At 44.9% G+C, this 20,147-nt stretch overlaps 1 protein-coding gene across 8 annotated transcripts in view; it reads left to right on the forward strand.

Moving 5' to 3' along the window:
- LOC139363251 (disco-interacting protein 2 homolog C-like) overlaps positions 1-12,979 on the forward strand; it is a 157,148-nt gene extending 144,169 nt beyond the window's left edge. For 4 of the 8 annotated variants that reach the window (XR_011623194.1, XR_011623193.1, XR_011623192.1 and 1 more), the window contains 2 exons: positions 4,731-4,856; positions 9,359-10,615. Coding sequence is in view for 1 of the 8 variants with exons in the window: in XM_071096144.1 (XP_070952245.1) it covers positions 4,731-4,856; positions 11,433-11,500 (194 nt within the window). In the remaining 7 variants the exon portion in view is untranslated. Of the gene's footprint in view, positions 1-4,730; positions 4,857-5,116; positions 5,277-5,304; positions 5,474-9,358; positions 10,617-11,432 lie in introns of those variants that run through there. The other 4 variants (XR_011623196.1, XR_011623197.1, XM_071096144.1 and 1 more) reach the window with 4 other exon arrangements.
- The last annotated feature ends 7,168 nt before the right edge of the window (positions 12,980-20,147 follow it).

Below are 20,147 nucleotides of genomic sequence, written 5' to 3' on the forward strand. Positions count from 1 at the left end.
ACACTGATACCTTGTTCTCAGATTTTCTAATTAGAAAAAGCACATATTTCACAAGAATTGTCCAACTAACTCACTCCTTAGCCTGGGGTAAGCCACATACCTCTTTTCTCTTTAAAATACTCACGTTTCAGAACTCTTGGTAAATTATTTAAGAATAGGAAGGTACCATGACTTTGGCCACAAGCAGTGTTATGTATAATGTGCAAGTGAGTGCCTTGAGAGCCATGGTTGCTAAAAACAAATTTTCTCAGAAGAGAAAAATGTAAGCAGTTCTTTACATGATCGTTAATTTTGTTTTGCCTAAATAACATCTTGTCGTTGTACAGGGATACAGGACGTTGCTGAGTGTTGACGGGGGCGAGTGGGTCCCGCTGCCCCATTGTGTGATCCTGAATATCGACAGGGGTTAGTGGGTCCTGCTGCCCCACTGTGTGTGACAAGCCCTTTGTTTCTGGCCCGGAAATGTGCCGGCTCCGTCAGTGCATTGGGCTGGTGTTGGCTCCCTTTGTTAGTTGGCATGCGAGGCAAAATCTCACACCTTTCACTCTTATTGACATACAGATGCCAAAGCTTTGAACAAATTCTTACTAAATCAAACCCAGAAATATGTAAAAGGGATAAGAATACCATGAACACTTAGAGTTTGTTCTCATGATCTGTAGTTTTGCATTGCACATTTGGCTCATCATTCAAAAATCAATGTAATTCACCACATTAACAAAAAATAAAGCAGAAAACCCATTTATTTTATCCTCTCGGTAGACACTGGAAAACATCTGTTGAAATTTAATAGTCCTTATACGAATTTCCTATCACATCAGGAACAGAAGGGAACTTTCTCCGTTTGATAAAGGCCACTCTTGAGAAACAAGAGCTGTACCCCCTCCTCGGTGGTGGCAGCCGGGAAGCTCTGCCCACAGTCAGGGGTGTCGGGAGCATGGCCATTCTCCGTGCTTCAGGTTCGCATGGTGCGCACGGGGTCCCTCGTCTGTGAAGTGAGTCAGGAGAACTAAGAGGCATAAAGACTTGGAAGCAGGGAGATGCTTGATGTACAGAAGATACAGGGCCTTATTTAGAACATTTTAGGAAATGTACAACCAACCAGAAATGATGTGAATTTTGCAAGCATGCAAGATGGACTCTTCGCAACAGATGTATACAGATGCCCAGTGGCCCATGAGAGGTGCTCACCCAGGGAGTCATTGGGTAAGTACAACTTAAACCCACGAGGTTCCCCTTCACAAGAGTGGAGAAGGGAGGACAGTAGCAGGTGTTGGTGAAGATATGACAGACTGGATCTCAGACGGAAGGATACTTAAAACGGCACAGCCACTTCTGCAAACTGTGGCAGTTTCTTTAAAATGTGTACACTTACCATATGGCCCAGCAGGTATGCTGTAGACGTTCACCAAGGAGAGCAGAAAATGTGTGTCCTTGTAAAAGAATGCACATTATCTCCAGAGTAAATTGTCATAGCCAAGAACGGGAAACAACATAAATCTCTCTCATCTGGAGAAACATGAGCAAATTCTGATATATTCATACATTGTCCTAGTTCCCATCAGGAAAAACGTACAAAATGCTGAAACCAAAACAGACAACGGGGATGAGTTCCAGGAGCCTTGAACTGAGCAGAGAGTGAACACCACGCCGTGGAGTCCATGTGACAATGGAGAATCTATGCGAGTCTCGGGTGACGGAAGAGCGCCAAGAACACTCCTCGAGAATGAACAGTGGCTGTCTCTTGAGGGCTGGGATTGACTGGGAGGGGACTTGTGGGAACTTTGATGCAAAAGATTTGATTAGGGTAATAGATTTCCATTTATCGAAATGCGCCAAGTGTACTCAAGATCTGAACATTTCACTGTGTATACTTTGTACTCCCTACCTTCCAAAAAAACAATGAAAAAATAATTACAAATGAGCACTGAACTCGATAGATTTTTCACCGTGGTATTAGATAGCAATTCTGAAAGCATTTCTTTATCTCCAGGCTTAAGCAAATAAGCTTAATAAATCAGTGAATATATTGAGTGCTGCAGGTGCCAGGTTTCTTTCTTGGTAAGAGGTAGAAATAAGAAAAGGCCAAAGCCTGGAATGGATCACGTGGGATTAGGTTGCAGCAGGGGGTGCAAGTATAAGCTGGTGGCTCCCGACAGATGTAGACAGGGACAGAAGTGCCTGTGGATGGGTGTGGGTGCACATGCGTGTACATGCGTGTGTGTGTTCTACTTGCCGGCAATGCCCAGCAGCACCCGGTGCCCACTCTTAGCTTCTAAACACCGTTCTTCACTAGAAGGAGCCCTGGCCTAAGGGCTGGGGAATCCGGTGTCAAATCTGGGACCAGTTGAGCAACAGAACAAACCATTGTAACTATGAATCATAACCCACGAAGCCAGACTCCATGAGTACATATGGACATATGTAAATGAATGCTGAAAGATAAAATAATTATTTTTCAGTGAATATGGAAGATCTAATGATTTAGAAGGAATGACAGGAAATCTGTGGCTGCTAAAACTAGTAGTGGAGAATTCATGGAAAACAGAATATGCACATAGTGTCAGGGTGTCTCCTCCCAAATCTTAATTTCAACGCGAGAAGTAGCATCTTTGCTTTGGAGGCACTTAGGCACCACCTTCACTGAGTTGCCGATGTTAACATTGTCACACAGGACAGACTTCTGCGGTGTCCCGGCTAAAATGCATACTCCTGAGTCTAGTCCGGAAGATACCAAAATAAAGGACAAGCTGTAAAATAACTGACCTGTATTCTTTCACATTTCCAATTTCAAGAAACACAAAACCTGAGAAACTTGGATGCTGGACGGGTAAAAATCACATGACAAATCAATTCATCATCCTGGATTGGATCGTAAAAGAGGAAGACAAAGTAAGAAAATTATGGAGACAGTTGACAGCATTTGAAAGTGAACTTTGTATATGACAGTTAAATTTCCGGATCTTGAGGAAAGTGAATGTGAGAGCATATCCTTGTGTTTAGGAAATACATTGAAACATTTAGGTATGGAGGGACATAGTATCTGAAATTTATTTTCATTTGACTTAGAAAATTCATGGGCGAGGGGGGAAAGCAGTGATGTAAGATAGGAGCAGTTGGGCCTAAGTTGAGCCTGGTAAGTTATGTGGGAATTCACTACGCTGGTCTTGCAGATTTTCTGTGTCTTTGAAATTACATCCAAAAAGTTTAAAACGGAGAATATGCAAAACAAAAAGCGATTTGTGCAAGTGAGTGGACTGTCACCTCACTGATCCCTTCAGTTTTCGGCCATGAGCCAAGTCAGTCACATAGTGGTTTTTGACCTGGGAATTAGAAATAGTGGCCAGATGACCAGGCTCTTTATCTAGTTAGGGAGAGAAGTGTGCACAAAGGCTGACCAAGACCAAGCAGTGTGATGAGTTGCTCGTGGGCATGATGCTGAGGGTCTGGGTCCTGTCTTAGGTGGCAGCTTGGGGGGTTTAAGCCAGAAAGCCATGTCCGATTCCCTTTCAGTGGGATCATTCTCGCAGCTTCAGAGAAAACTGCCCCAACCCGTCTTCACTCACGCTGGCCATTTTTGGTGGTGGTGGTTTTATTCTGCTAACACCGTTCTCACTGACAGTTTAGGGCCTTTGAACGGATTTTTGCCTGTGTCTCGAAGATTCTCGTCTTGACAGCTGGTATGTTTCATTCCTGTTGTTCTGATTCTGTGTTAAGAGGGTTCTTCCCTGGCTTCACAGTTTGGAGTTGCTGCTGCATCTGTCTCTGCTTTAATTCTCTAGTCCATCTATCACTTGTCTCATCCCTTAACAAGTGGCCTGCGTGAGATGCCATGAGACTGTCTGCCTTATCACCACTGCGACCCCAGCCCATAGGGACTTACAGAGAAGGCATTCAGTGAATGTGTGGAATTAATGTAATGGGTTAATAGCCACAAAAATGTCTTAATGGTTGTTTTAGTCCATTTCCATGCTGCTGATAAAGACATACCCGAAACTGGGAAGAAAAAGATTTAGTTGGCGTTGCAGTTCCGCATGGCTGGGGAGGCCTGAGAATCATGGTGGGAGGCGAAAGGCACTTCTTACATGTCAGCAGCAAGAGAAAACGAGGTAGAAGCAAAAGCGGAAACCCCGATAAGCCATCAGATCTCATGAGACTTATTCACTATCACGAGAATAGCACAGGAAAGACGGGACCCAGTGATTCAGTTACCTCTCCCTAAGTCCCTCCCACGACACATGTGGGGATTCTGGGATGTAGAATTCAAGTTGAGATTTGGGTGGGGACACAGCCAAACCATATCCATAGCCAACACAGTCCTGGCCCATGGCCGGTGTTGAGCTGAGCTGCGACCGTGGCTGTGTGAGTTGGGGTGCGAGGCGTGCACACGCCTCTCAACGGTACAGTGAAAGGATTTGGAGGCTCAAACGTGTGACCTACAAAGAATCTCCAAAGATCAAGGTTCATTCACCCTAAAAAGAAAAATCTCAGTGCAGTTTACACCCAGTGTTTGCTTGCGGATATGGATTCTAAAGTATTAAAATGAAAAAAGTCTGTGAATAAATTTTAATGTCTTTACTGGAACTGTAAACACTGATTTTCTTTCCTCACCCACCCATCTGTTGGTGAGTTTCAGAAGGTGGATGAACCGTGCTGCGGGGACAGAGAGGAGGGTGCAGCTTGGCCTCTGGGACCTCAGCTGAGCACTGACTGAGCTCTCTGCGTTTCAGACGTCCACACGGAAGCTGTCCAGGCGGCTCTGGCCAGACACAAAGAGCAGAAGATGGCGGTGCCTATGCCTTCCAAACGCAGGTCCCTGGTCGTGCAGACCTCCATGGACGCCTACACCCCTCCAGGTAAGGGACACGCTCCCCGACGCTGCCTCCTGAACACGCTGGGTGCCTCAGAATTGACCACTAGCCCAGTAGTCGGGTTTCTGCCTTCAAAGTCATGGTGCAGAAATGCAGATTTTGTGAACCAGAAGTCCGAAAACAGTGTATGAAAAGTAACATTATGTATCTGTATAAATACACATTTTTAAGTTTTCATCAAGATTCATACATACGATACATACCAGTAAAATCTCACACAGTTTTATTCATTTAATTCCTTGTAGGGAAAAGGGAAGAGTTCGTAACCCTCCGGGTGGAATTGGACTTTTCTTCTGATTAGGCTGGTGCATGCGTGTTCTCAAATCTTCAGATAAGTGTGCTGTATTGTTGGATTGTTTTAGAACAAGCGAATTGGACAGTTTAGGCAGCTACCCGAATCAGGTCATAAACTTTGCCTGAAAGGTGCCAGCTAGTATTTTAGTTCCTGCAGGCCATAAGGTCTCTCACAACCACTCAACTCTGCCCTCTGCCATGGGCGATAGCAAATGCGTATGGCTGTGTACCCAGAAAACTTTATTTACAAGAACAACGGACCAGATTTGGTGCACGGACCTGCCAACCCCTGATCTAAATTACTGAAGGTAATAGCCAATTTATATTTCTGCTATATAATACTGCTTTTCTTTAATCTTGAATTTTACATAGCTACGCTAATTCTCCATTTTCTCTGCCCAAATAATTATAAACTACATTACATGATCTTCACACCCAAGTAAAGCAGAAAGTTTAGTTATCCAGATACTTGTTAGAGACACGGATTGAACCTATGCTATTTGGTGTTTAGTTTCTGTGATTTTGATTCCAACATTATTCATGCCGTTGTTGCAAGCTTGTCTTTCAAAGGACCTGAATCGCCTTACATTCCACGTTGAAGCTACATATACAACATTTGGGGGAGTATTTTTACTTCTGACGTTTAGCTTAGTCTTGGCAAGCAGTGAGACAGAAGAACGTGCCTCAGATCAGAGCTGAGGTCAAGTGTATGTCCACATGACTGCAAGCAGCTCCTGAGTTTCACCTTTACATACCTTTACAAACGAAGGTACTGGAATTTAAAGGACAGAACTTAGAGTGCATCACTTTGGGTTTTTGTTTTGAGACAAGGTCTTGCTCTGTCACCAAGGTTGGAATTCAGCATCATGATGGCAGCTCTTGGCTCACTGCAGCTGTGACCACCTGGGCTCACGCGGTCCTCCCACTTCAACCTCAAGCAGCTGGGACCACAGATGCTCGACACCACACCCAGCTAATTTTTAAGTGTTTGTAGAGACAGGGTGTTCCTATGTTGTTTCTGTTTCTCATTGACACATAACGTGTTCTTCATCTAAAGAACGCAGTGCCAGCCAGGCAAGGGAGTGAATGCCATGCTAGCAAGTTGTTGACAAGGGAGCCCTTTCTGCCAACGTGCTCCCTTGGGCTCCTCCCTTTCCTTATTTTAATATTAAGCCACAGCACATAATGAAGGACTGGGCACGATAGCTCATGCCTATAACTCCAGTAATTTGGGAACCCAGGGCAGGTGTATGGCTTGAGCCCAAGGGTTCAAGGTCAGCCTGGACAACATGGCAAAATGTACAGAAATGCCTTTTGTACATCTTGTCTTCACCAAAAGTACAAAAAATTAGCTGAGCCCGGTGGTGTGCACCTGTAGTCCCAGCTACTTGGGAGGCTGAGGTGGGAGAATCACTTGAGCCCGGGAGGCAGAGGTTGCTGTCAGCTGAGATGGCACCACTGCACTCCAGCCGGGGCAACAGAGCAAGACCCCCATCTCAATTAGAAAAAAATAACGATAATAAATGCAGACTCTTTAAAAATGATTAGGCCAGGCATGGTGGCTCATGCCTCTAACCTCAGCAGTTTGGGAAGCCAAGGCAGGCAGATTGCTTGAGTTCCCAGCATTTGAGACTAGCCTGGGCAACATTCCAAAGCCCATCCCTGCAAAACATACAGAAATCAGCCAGGAATGGTGGTGTGTGCCTGTGGTCCCAGCTGCTCGGGAGGCTGGAGTGGGAGGATCAGGGTGCAGTGAGCCATGATCGTGCCACTGCACTCCAGCCTGGGCAACAGAGCAAGACCCTATCTCAAAAATAACATGCTTACTCCTGTTTGTTTAGTTAATGGTTACAATTTGCCAAAACTTATGGCAAAATAATTGTATTTGTATGTGTTCTTTGTGTAACTAACAACATGGACGTAAAATATTTCAAGGGTTGAAATATTTTAAACCAAATTTTTGGCACTAACCAGTATGTAAGGCAACGGGCATTTTTCTTGACCACTTTGTATAAGAGAAAAGACTTTGAAATGGAAGAAACAGTGCGGTTACGGTTATTTGCTTATTTCTCGTATTGAATCCAACCGCTGACAAACGTTACTGGGTCATGTGTGATGAATAACCTCCTTGTACAGATGTCTGCAAAATATAAAAGAATATTATTTGAAATGTTATTTTTGTGAAATATTTGGATTTGACCAACAGTTTTATATAAGCCATAAAGCATCCTTTGTAAATTTTCATCAGGAGTCCTCTTGATACATCATATGGGGCAGTTTTGTAAAATCGTAAATGTCAATATCATAAAAATTTTTTACTCCCAGCCTATTTGTGCTTAGCGATAGTTTGCATGTTTATTACCGTACTTACTTGATCCAAATCTTAGCTGCATTTTCTTACCTATTTTTCTTGGTTGTTGGTAACAGTGGTTAGATCTTACTCAGTTTCATTGCCCTTCAGAGAATGTTCTTGAAGTTTATCTTCTATGAAATGACTGGCTGCTGACCTGGATCCTAGTTTCTGGAGAAACTCTCATTAGGATTGTCGCAACGCTAGTATTCTATGGGTGAAACTTTCCTTTAGTTTCCGAATGTAAAGATAAAAGAATAATTTGCCAAAACTACTTCTAGCCATGATGAGAGAACAGGGACCCAAATCACCCATCTGCCCTAAACAACTGTAAAACTGCACAAAACGAATGAGGTGGCTGTTTTTAGTCTGTGACCACAGCTGTACCAGCCAGAACCTGAGGGCGAGGGCAGGAGAATGAATGAGATGCACCCACAGTACACTTGCCCTCTGGAGAACACCTGCAGACCGTGGTGCCGAGAGTTCAGGTGTGGGCGGAGTATGGCCATCCTACCACATCCAGAAGGCGGAGCTCGGAGAGAGCTCAGGTGTGGCGGAGCATGGCCACCCTACCACGTCCAGGAGGGGGAGATCAGAGAGAGCTCAGGTGTGGCGGAGCATGGCCATCCTACCATGTCCGGGAGGGGGAGATCAGAGAGAGCTCAGGTGTGGCGGAGCATGGCCGTCCTACCATGTCCGGGAGGGGGAGATCAGAGAGAGCTCAGGTGTGGGCGGAGCATGGCCCTCCTACCAGGTCCAGGAGGGGGAGATTGGAGTGGGTGCAGGATTGGAGCTCTCCACAGATTCACACCAACAGCGAATCCAACCAAGCCTGCCCATGTCACGATGACCCAGCAGTGCCTGTGCTAGCTGCTAAAACAGGAGCTGCAAAGCTTCAGAGGAAGGTTAGGGATCCTGAGTGTGCTCAACAAGTTACCCACAATGTGTAATATTCAGCAAATCATCACTGCATACACAGAGAAACAGGAGGTAGAGTCTGTGGTCAAGAAAAAGGCAGTAAAATAGCGCACACACATGCAGGGTGGTCTCTGTCACTCACCACATGCGGCAGCTGAGCACATGAAGTGCGCCCGGTCTGAAGTGGATTTGCTGTGTGAAAGACATGCTAGTTACTATAAAAAATAGAAAATACTGTATTTGTGTATATATGTATATTTTATATATATATATATATATTTTTTTGTTTTTGTTTTTGTTTTTTTTTGAGACGGAGTCTTGCTCTGTCGCCCAGGCTGGAGTGCAGTGGCGTGATCTTGGCTCACTGCAAACTCCGCCTCCCGCGTTCATGTTATTCTCCTGCCTCAGCTTCCCAAGTAGCTGGGATTACATGCACCCGCCACAACGCCTGGCTAACTTTTTGTATTTTTAGTAGAGATGGGGTTTCACCGTGTTACCCAGGATGGTCTCGATCTCCTGATCTCGTGATCCACCCGCCTCGGCCTCCCAAAGTGCTGGGATTACAGACTTGAGCCACCGCATCTGGCCTATTTGTATTTCTTATTGAAAGTATAGTATGAGCATTTTGAGTTAAAAATATACTAGTTTATATATTTATATGAGGCTACAAGGAAGGTTTCAAGTTCTATAACAGGACTCTCAATTCTGTTGGAAAGTGCCAGTCTAGATGTCTGATACAGCAGAAAACTGAGTTTTTAAATCTATAATTATAAATATTTAGGGAATCAAAGTACAACGTGTCAGAGAATGAAAACGTTTTAATTCTTGAGCCAGAGGAAGGGCAAACACTTTTCACTATAATGGAGTTGGGGAATTTCAGGTTCCGTACATGATAATCTTGAGAATTGTCACTCCTTCCTCACAGGTAAAAATCTGAGCAACCTGAAAAATCAGCAGTTCTTAAACCTGCAAGAGAAGTGAGGTTACCGGCAAGCCACTGTCTGTAGATTGGCTGGACAGGTAAAGCAGATGAATCACCATACACTGGAGCACAATGCTCCAAGGAACCAAAGCTGGGATTGGAAAGCCTGAACTGGAATTGACAAATTGCTGCAGTGAGCTGTGGCCACGTCTGAGAGTTAAAACCTCCAGGAGGCCTGTGCCTATGGGTCTCATGCTTTTTGTGAATTGTATCATCAGAAGCTCAACCAGGTTCTCGAAGTGTAAATATGAGAGAAAAATCCCCTCATACATACTACAGGGGAAAGAGAATAAGAATCATTTTTCAATATGTGGGTGCACTCTTCACTAGGTCTACCTTCCAGAGAAGCTAGTTAAGTGGAGACTCACCTGGTGGGATTTTATCAGAGCCTTCTGACCTGGGGGAAAGGGAAATACCCAACTCCAACCTCCAGAACTGAAAAGCAAAAAAGAACAGAGTATCCAAGCACTATGGGACTTCCACAGAGGCATAAAATATGCATAACGGTAATACAAGGGGGAAGAAAGAGGAACAGAAGAACTATTTGTAACAGTAATAGCTGAATTTCCTCAGATTAATGCCAGACACCAAACCAGAGATCCAGGAAGCTCAAACACCTAGATTCTCTTAAATATTGTAATATGTAATATTTAAAATAGTTATAATTACAATGTAATAATACATTTGTGATATTAAATATTACAATTACTTAAAATGCAAACTAGAAACAAATTGTTTCTAAAAACCAAGAAGTGTGGATTCTATAAAGCTGATTTCTTTTATTCTATTCTTAATTCTAAGCCTTTCAAAGAATAAAGTACTCTCACATTAATAAACGACAGGCGAAACAAATACAAATGAGGCCGCCCTCTGTGACACGGAAGGCCCTATGACCTATTCCACCTCTTCTAACACCAAGTGTGCGGTTTCTCTCACCCTCTCTGGACACCAACTGTGTATTCTACAACTGAATTCAGGTCTGAAATTAGGGCAGACCGCACAGGTCAAGGTCTCAGACCCATGAGACAGCCCCCACTTCACCAATGGCAAGTTTCAGGTCTCCCTTGTTTCTGACCGACCACCTAAAAATCAGGCTTGCCATGTCCTCCTACTTAAGGTCAATAACTTGCCAGACTGGCTCATGGCACCCAGGGCAACACCTTTACCTACTGTCACCAGTTCACGATGAAGGACCTGTGAACAGCCAGATGAAGAGGTGCATTGCTCCAGGCCTGGGGGGCGGGGGCGGGTTGCAAGTGCAAGTGCTTCTGTCCCTGGGGAGTGGGAATACTGCCCTCCCAGAATGTCAAGGTTTTCCCCAACCTGCAAGCTCTCCAACCCCCACCATTTAGGGTTTTCTAGAGGGGTCACTATAGACATGGTTGATGACATCTTTGGCTATTGGGGATTGACTCAGCTCCAGCCCTCTCCCTCCAGGTGAGAGATTGGGTTGGAGACTGACAGATCCAGCCCTCTAGTCTGAACCCCAGACCCACCCTGAGGCTGCCTAAGGGTCCCCCGCTCGCAGGCCTGTCCTGAGTAAACAAAGGCACTCTGACACTCTGAAGATTCCAAGGGTCTTAGACCCTCTGTGCCCAGAACCAGCTGAAGACCAAATAGCTACGTCTCCTTGGATGGTACAATCACAAGCTCTCATCAGCTGACGGTCCGGGACAGGTGTGCTGAGAGAGCTTTGCTGTGGCCCTGTTGCTGGGAATCTTTGTTTTCAATCCTTGCTGGGGCAACAGACGCTTTCTGGTCATTCCCCAAGCTGGCTGAATTGACAGTCTTTTCCGTTTGATTCCACTGTTCCGGCCCAGTTCTTCTGAAGCCTCTTTCAACATCGTTGCCTCCCCTGGGTGCTGAGATCCTGTGGCCCTCACCCAGCAGGAGACATGGATGCCGGGATCCGGCTACCCTACTTCCAGTTGGATTGTGAAGAAGCCGGCCCTAAGCCTGCCCTTCCTAGGTCTCTTTCATGCCAGAAATGAGACGTTTTATTTGTATTTCATTTTAGGTCGATACGATGACACACACATTGGAGTTGGCCAGTTCACTGGCCAGGCACCTGACTCTTCTGGATAAGAAACAGGCCCCACACTGCCAGGACACAGAAGGGCAGCCTCGGTCCCCACGGGGTCTTGACAGAAAACCACAGCTCCCGCAACTGCAGGAATTCTACAGATTTTCACTTAGAAGAAAATGCCACCCAGGAGTACCCACCCCGATTACTTTTCTCAAAAGTGGTTTTGCAAAGGCTCAGAAGAAAAGTCAGGACACAGGGCGCCAGCCAGCCCCACCTTCCCAAAATCACTGGCCCCGGGGCCACCCACCTGCAATCAAACTGTTAGAGATGGGCTTTTCTTCTCAGCTGTTACCAGAGCAAATATACCTGGAGAAGCATGCATTCGAGTAGGGTGCCTCTCTCCAGAGGTCCTGGAGAGTGAGGCTTCAGCAAGTCACTGGCCAGGGACCCCGGGAACTTCACAGTTGGGGGGCTGGAGGGTAGAGGGGGCAGAACCCTAACGGTGGGTGAGTTGAAAATGGAAGAGCATTCTTCACCTCAGAGTCTCCTGGGGCCTTTCCCTTCAGGAACTGAAGGGGTGAGGAGGGCTGTGCAGTCTCAGACAGGTGATACCTGGGCTTTGAGAGCCGACGCATCTGTCCCCAGAGCTGGGCAGCCGCCTGCCCAACCCACCCTGTAATAACTGGAGTCCTTTGTCCCCACCCAGCGCCAGTCTGGGGGTCTGGTGCACACTGTACTTGATCGACCCATCCCATACATGAAGTGCTGATGTCACTTTCGTACTTCAACTGCCCCCCCCAAAGTATACCTTCCGGACACTGGAAAAAAGACAGCCCTTGATGTAGCCCCAAGTCCTCTGCTCTCCATGAAGCTCCTGAGGGCGACTGCAGCATGGCGAGCAGGGAGCCCCGGGCTTCTTGATAAAAGTGTAAAATGAAGCTCTGTCTGAAAGGACCCCCATCTGTTAGATTTGGAAAACATCTAAAGGCCGTTTGCTTTTCACAATGACTAGACTCTTAGGAATGTATTCTAAGGAAAGGCAGAAGATATGGAGAAACAAATTCAAGAATATTCTTTGCAGCAATAGCCAGGGAGGAAGGGAGGGAGAGAGAAGAAAGAAAGAGAGGAAAAGGGGAACAGAGAAACAGGCAGACGAGACAGACAAGAGAAACAGAGACAGAGAGCGCATCTAGCTCGTTTTCAACTTCACCTCCTGGGAGAATCTAGCAGGATAATAGAATCCTCAGCACACTCTTGTACTGGGGCAGCAAAGTTTCCCAAACTACAAGGTAACAAATGCTAAGACTGGAGAAGCTGTGCACGTTCTTTTCCAGCTCCTTTTTGCAGCATCAGCAGAATGGGGCAGGTTGCTGCGTTCATTCTAAAAATCAAAACTGCAAAGGAACCAGCTGCAGAGATGGGGGTGGGAAGGCAGATGTTCTCTTGCTGACTGAGCTCACGCCCCGGAGAGCGCCAGCGCCTAACGCCCCCTCCACAGGTTCCACGGAGGACACAGGAGAGAGTGCGGCCATGTGAAGAGCAGCCTCACGTTTCTAAGGCTCCCTCTCTCTATGAGCTGTATCCCATGAGTCCTGCTCGCTCCCCTCGGTCCCGATGCCCTAGCCGTCAGCATCTCTGCCAATCTTCATGAAAGAGCCTGTTGCACCGCAGTCCAGCAGGGCCACAATATTCAGAATGAAAATTGTAATGATCACTCTTCTGACTGCAAAATCCCAAGAGTCAGAGAACTTCTCTCACTAAAGGAAAGGGGCAGGGCAGGGGGGGCGGGGCGGGGCAGGGCAGGGGGGGCGGGGCGGGGCGGGGCGGGGCGAGCTGGACAGAGAGAAGCTGCCCTGGCTGTTGGGTGCTGAAAACTGTGACACCGCCTGGCACCAGCGATGAGGGACTCACGCTCGACCCCAGAGGCGGCTCGTCCACGAATAACAAGGGGCCACCGTGGGTCTCCCTCAAGCTTCCAGCTGTCGGGAAATCTTATCTAATCACCCACCTTGCCATGCTACCTGCTCACCTGCATTCTGTAGAAGTAGTAACGCATCATTCACGTCCCAGCAGGCCAAGTGCGCAGGAAAATGAGGCCAACAAGTAGAAAACCATGACCGTAGAAGGCAATGGCACGTGAACTGAGCTTTCTGGGTTGTGTGTCCTTGTGGTGATAAACACAGTCCTAACTGAGCTGAACACCAGAATGAAAACGAACCGTCCTCCGTGCTGAAGGCGGAAGAGGTGTGCTTGGCTATCCGCAGTGCCTGCCTGTTTGGGCGGTGATTACTGCAGGTCACACGTGCTGTACAGGAGGAGGGCAGTGAACTCTGGAGCCAGGCTGGCCGGGTGCAAGTCCCAGCTCCATGGCCAGCTCTGTGATCTGGGACAATTCACCTATGTCCTCTGCCTCTCGGTTTCCTCCTCTGTAAAAGGGGGGTAATAGTCGCATCTATCTGAAAGGGCTTTGTGAGAATTAAACGACCTTGTAAATGTAAGGGGCTGAGAACAGTATCTGTTCTTGGTGAGCAGAAGGATGACCAGGAGGTGACCAGCAAAATACCCCTTTCGAAGCCTCAATACTGTTCCGTAGTGAGCAAAGACACAGCTCCTCTACGGACGAAGCCATTAATAGTCGATCCTGGCAGGCAGAGTGCAGATTCCTTCGAATCAGAAATTTGAACTCTGGCCAACGACTGCTGTACTGCTTGAGTAAATCTTAGGATTTGTTAATGGTAAAGTAGTCTACAAAAACAAACAGTCTGAAGGAGTTTGAGAGGGTGTGGGCTCAGCTGCAACCTCTCCTCCCAAGGCTGTTGGTCAACAACATCTCCAGCCCTGTGGAAAGACAGCGGCAGTGAAGAAAATGTCGGACAAACATTTGGTGTGTTTGTACACTTCTGCCAGAAATCCTAAATGCTTTGCATGTTTCAGCTAATAATTCATTAAAATGGATTATGCTGACCATTTTATAACCTACTTCACTGCTCTCCTGTCTAAATCCATCCCTTTGTGACACATTTTTTACACTTGGCTCATTTTTTCAATTGTGTTTGCTGTCTTACCCCCATGTAAAGGATAAACGTGCATGTTTATGTTGATTTGACTGAGACAGCTAATGCTACATATGTCTCTGTTCCTTGAAAGTTGACTTGTGATGGTGTCATTTAAGTCTCTTCTTTTTCCCCTTGAGTCAGCAAAATATTCCATGTTCCTTTGAGCAAAACTTGCTCACTAGTGTTATGGAGGGTATAAAAGCAAATGGAATAAGTTTCCTGCCTTCAGGAGGATTGAAATCTCAAAGTCGGTATGACAGCATGGATGGGAGTCAGCTCAGTTTGCAGCTTTTAAAACATGTTGGAATCTTTCCTGACATGGAAGTAAAAATAGCAATCTTGACAAAATTGTGATGACTACAGACGTGTACCTAACCTCTTATTTACCGCCTCCCGATAGAAGATATTGTAACTCATCCCATTTGAGAGCAGGTGGTGATCACCCCATCCTGTGAGATTCAAGTATAATAATTATCTGGAATCCCCCATCTGCAGGCGAGGAAGACCCAGCAGCCCTCACAATGTCTTCTGGAAACTGGATTTTGTTTGAAGGGTGAGCTGACTCCAAGTTTCTTCTGTTTTCACGTATTGTCCTTCCTACGTGTCTCCTGGGGTTTTTCCCTACCTCCCAATCTACATTAACCTGATGGTAACAGCCAGCTATGTTTTCTAGAATTCCCCTAAATGGACTCATGCCAAATACTGAATACAGTAGATTGGGAGGGTTCATTAAATCACGATAGAGCATCCTAAAGAAGGAAAGTAGACACCTTTGTTCTTAAAGGGTCTTCAGCCATCCCACCCTGGAAAAGGTTGCTGATTTTCTCTTCTCCTCAGGCAGTCTTGTTACTATGCATCTTTTTTTTTTTTTTTTTTTTTTTTTTTTTTTTTTTTTTTTTTTTTTTGAGATGAAGTCTCGCTCTGTCACTCAGGCTGGAGTGCAGTGTCATGATCTTGGCTCACTGCAAACTCCATCTCCCAGGTTCAAGTGATTCTCCTGCCTCAGCCTCCCGAGTAGCTGGACTACAGGTATGTGCCACCACACCCAGCTAATTTTTGTATTTTTGGTAGAGACAGGGGTTCACAATATTGGTCAGACTGGTCTTGAACTCTTGACCTCGTGATTCATCCACGTTGGCTTCCCAATGTGCTGGGATTACAGGCGTGAGTCACCGCACCCGGCCTCCATCACTTTTTATGCCTCGTCTTCATCCTTACAGCTTCTCCTTCCTAGGGGCCTCAACTCCCAACCCCGGAGTACGGGTCACAACTGTCCATCTTCATGTAACACAGCTTAATTCCCCTTCTCCTCCCCACCGTGCCCTATGGGCTGCTTTTCTACAACCAGAATGGAGACCCAGGGAGAGCTGCTAAACTAAGACAGTTCTCACCCCTGGGAGAAAAATCTACTTCCCAGTTCTCAGTCCTGCTAAACTATTGTTGAGATAAAGAAGGACCATGATAAATCCTATTGGCTAAGAGAAGAACGTTCTCCAGGTTGCCGTAGGATAAGATAGGAGGTGACAGAATCTGCAGCCATTTGGTCGAATATGTGATATGTGAGTCATTCTGAGGAATACGTTAAAATTCTGTAGTCAGATCTTTCAAAATGGTATTTCCAGTAGAGGGAATAATGTAACAAAAAACCCAGGCAGAAAACAAATAAGTGTGTGTGGAGAAGAACAATAATGTGATGTGAACGAAGGGTTCGGTGTCATGAGTGAGAAATGGCTGACCGAAAGTAGGGAGATGCAGAGAGGAAAATACCACGGGAAAGCTGAACATCACATTAAGTGATTTCGGTGATTCTGCCTGCAGTGCAAATATTTTGGGCTCTGAAGTGAAGTCATCAAAAGGTTTACGTCTGTAATGGAGGATTGGTCTAGATAGCCTTTCAGATCCCACTCGGCTTTGAGATCCTTGATTCCGGGTCACACCTGCGGGTCTGGAGGGCAGTTCTGCAGGGTCATGAAGGAAGGATTCCAGGAGGCTGGAACACGAAGGACATTCAGGTGACCACATCAAGAGATCAAGTGGGGTAACAAGAGCCTGAACTAAAAGGAATGCAGTGTAAATATGAAGAAGAAAGAGGAAATGGGAAACTGATTAGAAACGATAAGTAGAGAAAAAGGGGAACGTGTGATTCCAAGGTTTAGAACAGTATTTGTAAGTTACAGTCCCACAACTTCTTGCATAAACAGGATCTAAGAGAGTCATTTTAAGAAGAATAGCAAACTTCCAAGTTCCACTGAAAGACACCAGCATCTCTGTGGAGTGAATTGGGGAAAGAGAATGAAGAAGTCTGTTCAACTTTTAGACCCACAAAATGTGAATTGAATTGCATGAGTGACAACAATGTGAAGATATTTAACAGGAGCTCTTTTTTCTCTTTTTGGCCTACGGTATTTAATCCTTCTATCATCATTATCGTCCTTTCTCTAATTTAATGTCTCTGAACCTTTATTCAAAAATCCACTATGTATATGTAACGTGTTTGTGAGATTATTACTAGACCCTCTAGGAGGTTTCATTAACCCAGTTTTCTCTTATTATAGCAATACCACACTATCTTTATAGTTCAGGTAAGTCCTCCACCGTTTTTTTCCAAGTTGCCTTAGCTCTTTTGGGTTCTTTAAATTTCCGGACATATTTTGGAATCCGCTAGTTCATTTCTACTGAAAATAAAAATAAAAATAAAATCATGCTGGGATTTTGATTGGAATTGCATTAAACCTCTGATCCACAAGCGCAGAACTGACATCTTAACAATATTGAGCCTGCTGATCCATGAACAGAGTATATCACTTCATTTATTTAGTTCTTTAATTTATCTCAGCATCACTGCCTGCTTTTCAGTGTATAGATCTTACACATCTTTTGTCAGATTTAGTCTGAAGGATTTCATGTTTTGATGTGCTATAAATAAGATTGCTTTGTAAATTTCCATTTCCAATTATTTCTTTGCCAGTGTATGAAGAAATAAATATTGCTTATGTGTTTAGCTTGTATCTTGCAAACTTTCCAAACTCACTTATTAGTAAGTAATTTATTATTATTAGTTTTAGTGGCTTTTTGTGATTTCAGCAGATTTTCCACACAGGTGATCATGTCACCTGCAGATACAGATAGTTTTAAATCTTATTTTCTAATAAGGGTGCATTTTATATATTTCAACTTGCCTTATTGCACTGACTAGACTCCAAAAATAATGCTGAAAAGCAGTGAGAAAAAAGTCATCAGGTGGGATGGTAAATACAGCCCTTGTTCTTCCATTTTGACCTGAAGCACCCAGTGTGATCATTTTCTCCTTTGATTTTTCTGAGGACTTTTTGTTTCCTTTTTTTCCTTTATTTTTTAAAAACACACTTTATCTTTTAGGCAGTTTCACGTTCACAGAAAAATTGAGGGAAAGGTGCAGAGAGTCCTTCTATATGCCTTCCCTTCCCCCACGTGCACAGCCTCCCCCACTAACAACACTCCTGCCCAGAAGGAGCATTTGTAATAATGGAAGGACCTACATTGACATATTGTCACCCAGAGTCCACAGGTTACATGAGGGCTCTGTCTTGGTGCTGGTTCTATGGGTTTGAACAAATATGTCATGACATGTGTCCACCGTGATAGCATCGTACAGAGCAGTTGCACTAAAATCCTAAAAATCTCCGTGTTCACCTTATCATCTCTCCCTCTTCCCAACACCTGAGAACCACGAATATTTTCACTCCATAGTCTGGCCTTTTTCGGAATGTCCTTTAGTTGGAAGCTTACAGTATTTCAGAATGTCCTTTAGTTGGAAGCTTACGGTATTTAGTCTTTTCCGATGGGCCTCTTTTGTGTAGCCGTGCATGTTTAAAGTTCCTACGTGTCTTTTCATGGCTTGACAGCTCACTTCCTTTCAGTGCTAAAGAATATTCCATTGTTTGGATATATCACAGGTTATTTATCCACTCACCTAGTGAAGAACATTTTGGTTTCTTCGTTGCCTCCAAGTTTGAGCAATTATGAATAAAGCTGGAATAAAATTAGCAATTATGATTAAAGCTTCTATAAATGTCCACGTGCAGGTTTTTCTGTGAACACAAGTTTTCAACTCCTTTGGATAAATACCGAAGAGTGCAATTGCTGGATCACATGTTAAGAGGATATCTCGTGCCCATCAATGATACACTGGATATACAAAATGTGGCACGTATATACCACGGAATACTATGCAACCATAAAAAAGAATGGGTTCCTGTCCTTTACAGGGACATGGATGAAGCTGGAAGCCATCATTCTCAGCAAACTAAAAGAGGAACAGAAAACCAACCACCACATACATGTTCTCATAAGTGGGAGTTGTACAATGAGATCACATGGACACAGGGAGGGGAACGACACACACGGGGGCCTCTTGGGGGGTGGGGGCAAGAGGAGGGAGAGCATTAGGACAAATACTTCATGCATGCAGGGCTTAAAACTTAGATGGGTTGACAGGTGCAGCAAACCACCATGGCACATGTATACCTATGTAACAGACCTGCACATGTATCCAAGAACTTAAAGTAAAATTTAAAAATAAAAAATAGGGAGTATAGTTTGGTAAGACAATGTGATAATTTTACAAACACAAAACATGTCATACCCACTTCCCCACCTCCCTCAAGTGCTTTCAACAGCATCCTATTGCTGTTATTAAAAGAATAAAGCATCTACCATCATCTCCCAGCCCCTGCCTGCCTGCCTTCATTCTTGTCTTGTGCCACTTTCTCCCGTGTTTACTTCCTTGAACGTGCCTGATTCCTGCTGCAAGAGGCATTCTGCACGCACCCCCATCTCTGTTCAGACCGTGGTGTCCCTACACTCCACCCCCCTCAACAATCAACCTCTACTTCTCTCCAGACTGCAAGGGGATCATACTTTCCAGAATGCATCGGTTTTCTACCTCTCATCCCAAGATACGCCAGATTCTTTTACAGCATAAATTTAGAGAATCCCGCTTCCCTTTCTTTGGTGCGCTTTCCTCAATTCTTCATCAGAAACCCATTAGAGTGATTGTCATATTAGTGCCCATTCTCCCCATCAGGCCGCAGGTTCGTGAGAGCAGGGGCCACGGCCATGTTGGTGAACCACGGTATTCTCAGTGACTATCCATGTGTTTAGAAAGTATTTGCTGAATGAGTAAATGGGTCTGCAGTTCCAACCAAAGCTAGAAGCTTGACTTTGGAAGAATGAAAGTAGATAACATTTCCAAAGCAGACCCCATAGCATGAGAAAAGAAGGGAAGAATGGAGGCAGAGCTGAAGGATGAATATCGGCACAGGAGTAGGTGAGAGTTCCAGAAATGCTGGGTTTTCACGTGTTTTTATTTACCTCATATCTGTGTTTCCATCTCTGTGTAGCGTGACTGTCACATCCCTCTCTATTACTACATTTCTTTACTGACAAGGACAGAGGTGGTGCATTGGGCACACTACTAACCAGCATACTCTCTCGGACTTGCAAGGAAATGTAGAGAAAACAATCTAGAAATGGTATCTCAGAAGAAAAAAATATCAAAAATATGAGAATAAATGTGGGAAAAAAATCAATGTTTAAAGACAACTTCTCAACATATTTAGGTATCTCTGGGACTTAAAATTTCATCAGGACTCCCCACACTTCTTTCTTT

This window comes from Macaca nemestrina, chromosome 5 (genome assembly GCF_043159975.1).
Source record: "Macaca nemestrina isolate mMacNem1 chromosome 5, mMacNem.hap1, whole genome shotgun sequence".
Classification (NCBI taxonomy): domain Eukaryota; kingdom Metazoa; phylum Chordata; class Mammalia; order Primates; family Cercopithecidae; genus Macaca; species Macaca nemestrina.